Genomic DNA, 10477 nt, shown 5'->3' on the forward strand with positions numbered 1-10477 from the left:
ACAGTTCAAATCACACATTCTTGATCTGAAGAAAAAGGTTCTGTCTTCCAAAGCTAGTCGAAAATATATTAACATAGTCCAATAAAACGTGTATCACCTGGTTTTTCTTTCTGTTGTTTTGTTGTAGTTCTATGTATTACTTTGAAGCAACCTCATTTCTTTCTTCACCGGAAACTCTGAATGCACATTTGGAAATTTTTGAAAAAGCTCTAGGTCCTTTCCAAAACACTCATTCACTGAAGGTTATCTAACTTCAACCAAGCAACCAACAACAAAAAAAAAAAAATCCTTAACAGCCACCACCAGCTGCAGGATAAACAACAGGAGGTGGTTTTTAACAGAAAAAACTGCAGGTCTATTGTAGTGCACCAGTGTGAATCCTGAAGCCTACGTCAATGGGTGGAAGAACAAGGAAGGGACATGCGCCACCGAGAGCCGCTGAGATTCATAAAAGCAAGAGCCAAGTGAGACAGAAACTTCAGAGAACAGTCACAGTTGCAAGCTGAGCACGAGCCCTGCAAAATGGACACGGTAAGTGCAGGTCGCCAGGGTTGAAAGAGCATTCCTTTTTAAGGAGACTTTTGTTACTCTCGGGAAGTTGAGATATTTTATGTGTTACTTGAATGCTGAAAATTAAGGGGGGGTGGTCTCTTACGAAAGATTAGCTCGTGTTACCTGCCACAGGATCCGCTTTATTCCTACGGGCTCTGCTGCAGATAATGCGCGCTAATCTTTAGTAAAAGACGCCCTAAAAAGAGGAATAAGTCTGGAGCACAGAAATCCGTTTTCTAAATGTTTGACCATATTTGTCTTAGCGAAAAGCTTGTGCAGTGCTTTGTTGGTTTTCGAGAAAGAAAATGCATGGAGCCAGAAGGAAATTGCAAGGTATCCTGATGATTAGAGTTCATTTTTATTCACGGTCTCATTTTTGGGCAAAGTAACCATACTTCTGTGGGGTTTTCCAGCACAAAGCTGTGCATACGAATGGAACGACTGTATGTTACACTGAAAAGGAAAACTATAATTCATTGGTTAGAAGTTAATTTTATCAAAAGTCAAAATGTGTCTTCACTTTTGTCTTTGAAGATGAGCTGGCAGCAGCCGCCAAATGTGGTATCTGTGATTATATTGTGGTTCTGTCCTAGAGAGGGGTTTCTTTCCCTCTCCTCCAGCACAGCAGATGGAGAGCTGAGACCACCTCTCCCGGGGTCCCTATTGTCCAAAGCAATTATTTACAGCTTTGTTAACAAAAGAGAAATGATGTCCCCCTGTTCTAAAAGGATCAGAGAGCTGGTGCTTGAAAACCTAGAGGAAACCAGTGTAGGTGTGAGTTAGCAAACTGGGTATCATCTGCTTTCACTCTCACTCCTGGTGGTGCTTCTGCTGTTGTACTACTGCCACACCCCTCGGTACAGCCAAATGCATTTATTTTGAAAGTGGCGGGACGGCTTGTGTGCTAGGGCTTCCCTCACCCGCCTCTTAAAGAATCTAAGGCCGTTTTTCTACTGGAATAAAAATGGCCACAGACATTTCATACATTATTCATTAAGGTTTAGTAACTGTCTTTATGAAGAGGTTCAGCCAAGGCAATCTACAGCAGGTGCAGACTGACAGACAGCTTAAATTATATTAACAGTATGACTATAATAAAGGATCAAATGTCGGCATAATAACAGAATTAGAACATAAAGGGGTCCTTTTACTACTGCATGCTTAGCGTAGCAAAAAAATGCCTTATCATAAGAACATAAGAGTAGCCATACTGGGTCAGACCAATGGTCCATCCAGCCCAGTATCCCGTTTTCCAAACAGTGGCCAAGCCAGGTCGCAAGTACCTGGCAGAAACCCAAATCGTGGCAACACTTCATACTACAAATCCTGGGGCCAGCAGTTGCTTCCCATGTCTGTCTCAATAGCAGACTATGGACTTTCTCACCAGGAATTTGTCCAAACCTTTTTTAAACCCAGATATGCTAACCGCTGTTACCACATCCTCCAGCAAAGAGTGCCAGAGCTTAACTATTTGTTGAGTGAAAATAAATATTTCCTTCTATTTGTTTTAAAAGTATTTCTATGTAACTTCCTCGAGCATCCCCAGTCTTTGTACTTTTGGAACGAATAAAAAAAAAATCGATTCACTTCTACTCGTTCTACACCACTCAGGAGGCATGCTCAGGAGTGCCATGGTACTTTTGGGATTGGCACACACTACCCGTGTGCTAAAAAATGTTTTAGCACTGGGGGCGTAGAGTGGGCGCGTTCTACGCTAATCAGTTAGCACAGCTACATTGCTACACACTAACCAATTTATCACATGACCCCTTACCACCTACATAATGGGTGGCAGTAGGGACTCACATGCCAATGGGAAAATTAGCACATAGTCATTAATAGGGAAAAAACAAAAATCGGCCATTTTACCCTGGCAATAAAAATGGCCTTAGTGTGCAGGAATGACTTGCATTTAAGAACACAGTAAGGCCACTTTTACCGCAGTCTGGTAAAAGGGTCCCTAAGGCAATTAGGAAATAGGCAAATCCAATTATAATAATTCCAGTGATACGATAATGTTGTTAATGTACACATTAAAACAGCACAGTAGAGCATTCAACAGAAATATGAAATAATGTCCGCAGAATACAAATGGAAACGTCTTTAATGGAGTGGAGACGTAGTCTAATGGGCTGAGAACCAGGGAAGCCAGGGTTCAGTTCCCACTGATGTTCTTGTGGGTTTGCACGAGTCACTTCACCCTCCATTTTCTCAGGTACAAACACAGGGGATTCTTTTACTAAGCTACGGTTAAAAATAGGCCTTAGCGTGCCGTTACACGGGTCTGTCCCGTGTGCTAAACCTATTTTTATCACAGCTGTAAAAACCCTGAGTTTTCTATTTTTATATATTAATTGTCATGTACTGATGTTGCCATTAGTATCTGGAACAGATCACAAAAGTGGAGGGATATGAGACACTACTACAGTCAAACAACCAGCAAGAAAAAAAGTAGTGTAGCCAACACAACTCTTCCAAAAGAGCAAGGAGACAATCTCAAGCAAAAAGGTCTTTATTAATCAATGACTCGAGTCAATAAAGACCTTTTTGCTTGAGATCATCTTTGTTCTTTTGGAAGAGTTGTGTTGGCCACGCTACTTTTTTTGTTGTTGTTGGCCATTAGTATGTGGCCAACTTTTAAAATTACTATGGCAGCATTTACTGGTAGTAAAGGCTTCTGTTGTATCCATTTGCTACCCAGTTAGCTTGCAGTAATGACCATTCACTAACTGGTACAAAGAAACATCTTAAAAGCATCCGAGGGAACTCGTAGCAGGGACAACTGTCAGACAAGATGATAGCACAGAGGCACTTGGATAAATAAAAGCATGTGGCTAGTTGAAAATAAAACTGTAGGTGTGGTCTAATAATGTATATGGTATAGAAAGCTGCACGGGGACAGAAATTTCACCCATCCCCGCTGGAATCTTCTCCTTCCCTGCCTGTCCCCTGGGCTAAAATAACCAGACTTGTGGTAAAATAACCAAATTTAACAGTAGCCCATGTTGTTGATAACTTCCCCTTTCAGTGGGGATTTCAAAGCTATCAGTCATACTTATTATTTTTTTTTAGTGCTATTTTAATCACCATGGCACAAGGAAAAGATAGGTAGGCACTAAACTTCCACGGGAACCCTGCAGGAATCCCATGGACCTGGACAAGATCCCTGCGGGTTTCCCGTTAACCCCGTTCCCATGCAGCTTTCTAACAAGGAACCGGTCAGAAGTTGTGCAGCAAGCTAGTCCAGATTCGGTGTAGCCAGCTTGGAAATGGGGAACTAAATCAATGAGTATTGTGGTCTAATTATGCAGACCAGGAAACTAAGCCAAAATGGACGGGGCAGGAGTGGATGTTTGCTATCTGTGTGATTGTTTCTCAGATTTCAAGAGAAAAAGACTCCCCTTGAGATTTTAGAGGCCTTTAGTTAAAATCCCCAAAGTGGAATGCTTTAGAGATACTAAACAGGGATGGAAAGGTTTCTAAAAATGTCAGAGCAAGGTAAGAACTGGAATGGAACCATGTCATCATATGTATCATGCAGGCACCACTGCCTGATAAGTGAACCAGGTGGAACGCTCCTGTGCACCCTGACAAGAAACTTCTTCTGTGGCAAGCTGGGATTAGAAGGGTCCTAGTACTTGCCAAATATTTGCAGCAGTTCCCACCCAACACTGTTGACACCATTGTCCCTGTTTCCTACTGTCCCCATGCTCCTACAGCTCCCTCCTCTGACCCACATGGGGTGGTGGAACTAGAAAACAGCTGGATCATCCCACATAGGTTGGAAGAGACAGTTGTAGGAGCACAACACCATCTGGAGGAAGGTGACAGCAATACCAGTGCCATCGCTAGGGGGCAAGTGTGAATGCCACACATATTTTGCTGGTCTCTGCTGGTAATCTAAATCTTATTTTCAGGTCACGTTTCAATTATCTTTTAAAACTCTAATTAGTGATTCCTATGAAAGTATTTAAGCAGAGGAAATACATATGTTTTTAGCTTAGCAAAAGGGTACTTTTATAAATTACCTGCTCATAAATATTAACTTGCTAATCTGAATTTCTCTCTTCGACAAATGTCAATTTTATTTATTTATTTGTTACATTTGTATCCCACATTTTCCCACCTATTTGCAAGTTCAATGTGGCTTACATAGTACCGTAACGGCATTCGGCAGTTCCGGTATGAACAAATACAGGTGTTTTAAAAAAGACACACCTTTTGTGGATTTTGTGACATTCCAGAATTATAGCTAAATATGGGCAAAATATATGGCCTAGATGAATTTGCCACAAGTACGTTTCTGTAATGTTTTCTTTATTTCCCTCAGGTTTTTGACGTGATAGAAGTGCCCTTGGATAACAGTACAGATGACATGGGATCTGGGGATTTTGATGACTTACCTGAGCCATGCTATGGACAAGAACATACCAATTTCAATCGGATCTTTCTACCAGTCGTATTTTCCATTATCTTCGTGATTGGAATAATCGGCAATGGATTGGTTGTCATAGTCATGGGTTACCAAAAAAAATCAAGGACTATGACAGACAAGTACAGGTTGCATCTCTCTGTGGCTGATCTCCTGTTTGTCTTCACCCTGCCGTTCTGGTCTGTGGAAGCAGCGGCGGGCTGGTACTTCAAGATTCCATATGTTCTGTGCAAAGGCATCAATGGCATTTACACCATCAACCTGTACAGCATTGTCTTGATTTTGGCATTCATAAGCCTAGATCGTTACCTGGCAATAGTTCATGCAACCAATAGCCAGGGGACAAGAAAGTTGTTAGCTGAAAAAATTATTTACGTAGGCGTGTGGCTCCCGGCCATGCTTTTGTCACTGCCTGATTTGATTTTTTCTACAGTTAGTGAAATTGAAGGAGGTTATGTCTGTAATCATATCTACCCTGAGGATAGAGTTAAATGGGAAACTGGCTTCAGAATTCTTCACATTATGGTTGGATTTATTGTCCCTGGTCTCATAATCTTGACCTGTTACTGTATTATCATTTCCAAGTTGTCACACTCCAAAGGACACCAGAAGCGCAAAGCTTTGAAGACCACCGTCATCCTTATCCTCGCCTTCTTTGCCTGCTTGCTGCCTTATTACATTGGTCTTGTCGTGGAGACTTTAATTCTGCTTGGCGCAATCAACTCTAATTGCCGCTTGCAGGACAATCTAGATAGGTGGATCTCCATTACAGAAGCCATAGCCTTCTTCCACTGCTGCCTGAACCCAATTCTGTATGCATTTCTTGGTGCCAAGTTCAAGATGTCTGCCCATAATGCTTTGAGCTCGGTCAGCAGGGGATCAAGCCTCAAGATACTGTCAAAAAAGCGAGGAGGGCTCTCCTCCGTTTCTACAGAATCGGAATCATCGAGTTTCCACTCAAGCTAACACAACCTGCTTCCTAGCCTCCTATCAACAGAGACACTGTTCTTTCCTAGTTAATGCACTGGCTCAAAAAACTAGAGAGACTGGTCCATATAGGGCCATTTTTCAGGTAGAATGTATTTGTTTGTCCATCTGTTAGTCGGAGCCATCCCGAGGATGTCTAACCTGTGTGGCCACACAGGACGCACAGCAGATGGGGGATGCAAAATTTGCTCCCCACCCATTGTCTCCCCTACAGTGGCTGTGACGCAATGATCACGCCAGGCCAGCGTGTCACACAAGGCGCAATTTTGGCTTGGGACACTCTTGCCGTTAGTTACCAAAATCAAGCTGAAGTTATTTATATGAATGTGTGTTAAATTTTCATGTTGTCGATATGTATAATATGTTCAGTGTCACAGACTTTATAACTGCCAACTGAGCACTTATCATTCAGTGAATGACAGTTTAAGAAAATATTAGGGCCTTTTTTACTAAGCTGAGCTAGAAGTTGGCCTGTTCTATGATTATTGCGTGGGTTCCCCGCATGCTGAGGTCACTTTTAGCACAGCTGTAAAATGGCTGATTTTTTTTTTCATTTCCTCAATTAATGGCCATATGCTAATTTCCTAATTAGTGCATGACCATTAGCATATGAGCCCTTACTGATACCTAATTAGTAGGCAGAAAGGGCTCATGCGATAACCAAGCACGTGGCAATGAAGCTGCGCTAACCAATTGGCTCCGGGCATGCCTACTTTCTCCCCCCCCCCCCCCCCCCCCAAACACAACCCCAGCGCTAAAAAATAGAATATTTTTTAGCATGTGGGAAGCATGCGCAGATGCCAATACCTACAGCGGGATGCCTGAGCACGCCCCACGGAAAGCACGTGTTATTCCTTACCGCTGCTTAGTAAAAGGACCTCACTGTTTATTTGTACAGAAATGATCTTTACACAGTTTTATAATGCTTTAAGCTTTGCGATGCTTTTCATCTGTGTAGTTTATACCTATTATTTAATTTTGTTGTAAATGAGGATGTTTATATCCAAAATCTCTTTTGCTCCAATTTAATGACAAATGTTCACTCCAGGATTTGATAAAAAAAAATGTATAGTTTGTTAATAAAAACATTACTGAACTTTTGTTTTCTGGTCTTTGTTTTGTTTTCATCGTAACTTTGATTCATGCTTGTTGCTGAATGCTTGCTTCACATCAGTTTCAACATCTGGCTGTGCCCCCTTCTGGTGCCTTCCTTGGCTGTGCTCTTAGCTTGCCCAGTCTTGAAATATGAAGAAGCTGAGAGTTGTTACACGGTCAAAGTTTCTATGTGAGTAGCACGCTGCTTCAGTCACTAGGGAGCACTGGGGTTTTCCATCACCTGAATCTTCTTGTGTTTTGGTACTCAGAGGGTAAGAACCTCAAATTAGTTCAGTATTCTGTACAAATGTCCTTTTCTCTGAAGTTTACTAAGCACCTGATCTCACTTTTCCACACCCACAGTTCCTTTCATGCATTGTCTTCACTGCGCATTTGAAATTAATTTGTGTGATACCAATGTCAAAATCTGAGCAGGAACAGATACCTTTGTTATTTTCCTTACTAATCCAAATATCAGCGTTTACCTATTTTAATTTGGTTCCCCTGTGTATCTTTTAATGCAAACTACTGGGGGTAGAGGGTGAGAAATGCTGGGGCCTGTGGGGTGGGGGGGAGAGGAGGGGTTAGAAAGATGCTAGGACCTGCAGAGGGATACTAGACATTCTAGGGGAAGGGAGAGAGGGACAAAGATGCTTGGACCTGTTTGGGGGTGGGGGAGGGTTGAGTCAGAGGAAAGAGAATGAGAACTGGGGAAGACAAGGTGTTGGGCCTGAGGTGGGGAATGTGGAAGGAGGGGAAGGGAAGTGAAAAGCTGGATAAGTGGAGGGACAGGGACAGAGAGAAGAGATGCTGGATACAGGAAGGATAGAGAGACTGAAAGGGCAGGTGCTGAACATGAGGTAAGGATAGGGATGAAAGAGAGATAATGGACTCAGAAACGGAATAAATATCAAAATGAAAGGAGACCTTGGAAAGAGTTGAGAAAAGCAGAAAAAGAAACAACAAAGGAAGAAAAAAGTATTATTTTTGGAATTTATTGGTTGTACTATGTTAGCTTTAGGAAACGTGCATCCCTGATATCTTGCATTTCAATTTCTATTACTATGACAGATCTTCTATATAAATCAGGTATATGTTTGCTCGTTGCAGGGTTTGTTTACTGGAGCTTTGAAGGGGTTTCTCCACCACCACTATGGGAGAGATGGCTTTATAGGAGGGTGGGGGCATCTTAATTTTTTCACACGGAGCCCATTCAGTCCTAGCTGTGCCACTGATTTCATACATAGCTAGATTAAAATTTCCCAACAACATCATACGTACACAGTGAAAACATGTGAACTCAAAACTGCATCTCCAAATCTGATGCAGGCTTTATTGTGTAGAAAAGATCCCAACTCAGTTTGTGTTTTGCCTCATGGGCCTGCTTCAAGGGCTATGTAATACTATTTAACACCAGTCACTTCCAGGTAGCACAGGAATCCCAGTAGCAGATCTTAAATCAAAAAACAATGACACATCACACCTGACAAATTCAGGGGTCCTTATACTAAGTGGACGTCAGACTCAGAAACAGAAGCCTTGCAGATCAGCAACGTGGCCGCACCAGAGAAGAGGACTTTGACTGGCGGGGGTTGGGGACCCCTGCCAGCAAAGGTACCCGATGGCGACAGCGGCAGCGGGGGAGGGTTGGCGGCGGGAGGGGGGTCGAAGAAGTTGGCGGTAGGGGGGGCCAGGGCCAAATCTACGGAGGCCCATGCCCCTGTGGCCCCACGTAGCTACGCCCCCGCTGTAGAATGGCTGCATTTCCATTTTTTCTGTTAATGTCCAAACGCTAATTTCCAAAGCAGCTTGTGGCCATTAGAACTTGCGCGCTTACTGACACGAACTAACCAGGTGCTAATTGGTTGGTGTGCGGCAATATAGATGCACTAAACCATTAGCATGGGGCACGCCTACTCTCTGCTCCCAAACAAGCCCCTAGAGCTAAAAAAAAAAAATCAGCGGGTGTACGTGCAGGATGTCAGACTCACAGAATGAAGCCTTGCAATCAGCTAACCTGCAAGGCTTCGTTCTGTGGGTCTGACGTCCTGCACGTACAACATGCAGGACGTCAGAAACAGAAGGAATAGGAAGCCTTTGCGAGGAGGACCTCGGCTGGCGGGGGGGTTGGGTCCCCCCAGTGGCGTTCCTAGGGTGGCTGACAACCGGGGCAGATCGTCGATGCGCCCCCCCCCCCCGGGGCAGCGCAGCCCCCCACCCCTGGTGAAATGACGGACACCTCCCCCCGGTGAAACGACACCCCCCAGGTGCATTTTTACCTACTGGGGGGTGCCGTGCGCCTGCCAGCTTTGCTCGATCCCTGCTCCCTCTGCCCCAGAACAGGAAGTAACCCATTCCGGGGCAGAGGGCGCAGGGAACGAGCGTTGCCGACAGACATGCGGCACCCCCCCCCCCCCCAGCGGCGTGCACCCAGGGCGGACCACACCCACCGCCCCCCCTTAGTACGCCACTGGGTCCCCCGCCAGCAAAGGTAGGCAGGTTGGCGGCGGGAGGAGAGGTCGAGTGAGTCATTGGCAGGGGGTCCAGTTCCCAATCTATGGGGGGCCCAGGCCCCACATAGCTACACCACTGTGCTACTTTTGCAGTAAGCGGGCAGTGCACAGCAATGTGCCCTACTGCCTGATTACTGCCAGGAATGCCTACTCCCCATCCCCATGCTAGAAAATAAAAATGATTTTCTAGTGCAGCGAATGACGCAGGGCACCTGGGCATGTCCAGCGGTAGTGCTGTTTTGCCATACGCTATCTGTGCCCTGCCGCCACTTTATTAAAGAGCCCCTAAGGGCCCTGTTTACTAAGGTGCGTTAGGGTTTTTAGCGCGCCTACACTTAGCGCACGCGTTAAACATGTAGGTGCCTATAGGGATCTTGTAGGCACCTGCATGGTTAACGCGTGTTAAAAACATTAACGCGCCTATAACGCTGCTTAGTAAACTGGGCCCTAGGAGAGCAAACTCTATTTTTTTTAAAAATCACTATTTCTTGTATTTTTGCAATGAAAATAATTTTTTAATATGAACTAAATCAAAAATTTTAAAAAACGCGCCCTATAACTTTTTTAAGGGGAGAAAATGTGAATTTTTTTTAAAAAAGCATATATATTCCACACCTGCAAAAGATTTAGACTTTCAAACTAACAGAAAAACTTTTGAATATTCCAACATTAATATCTACAATTGAAGAATAGCAACACCAAAGCTTCTTGTCCTATGTTCTTCATCTAGGTTGATAAATTGGAAATAGTCAAACATGTCCATAAAAAAAATTTAATTGGCAGTGAAAATGTGACAGACAAGCAATAAAGTGATGTCATGAGTTGGTAACTCTGTAGAAGTTGCTTTAAGAAGTATATGAACACGCCTGAATATAAACATTTGTAGGGCACAGCTATT

At 43.7% G+C, this 10477-nt stretch overlaps 1 protein-coding gene across 1 annotated transcript; it reads left to right on the forward strand.

Annotated features, from left to right (window-relative positions):
- Nucleotides 1-267: 267 nt before the first annotated feature.
- LOC115474597 (C-X-C chemokine receptor type 4-B-like) lies at nucleotides 268-6551 on the forward strand. Its single transcript, XM_030210125.1, has 2 exons — nucleotides 268-531; nucleotides 4883-6551. The coding sequence occupies exons 1-2, from the start codon at nucleotides 523-525 to the stop codon at nucleotides 5948-5950; spliced, it is 1077 nt and encodes a 358-aa protein (XP_030065985.1). The 5' UTR covers nucleotides 268-522; the 3' UTR covers nucleotides 5951-6551.
- Nucleotides 6552-10477: the final 3926 nt, after the last annotated feature.

The sequence above is a fragment of the Microcaecilia unicolor genome, chromosome 7, assembly GCF_901765095.1.
Source record: "Microcaecilia unicolor chromosome 7, aMicUni1.1, whole genome shotgun sequence".
NCBI lineage: Eukaryota > Metazoa > Chordata > Amphibia > Gymnophiona > Siphonopidae > Microcaecilia > Microcaecilia unicolor.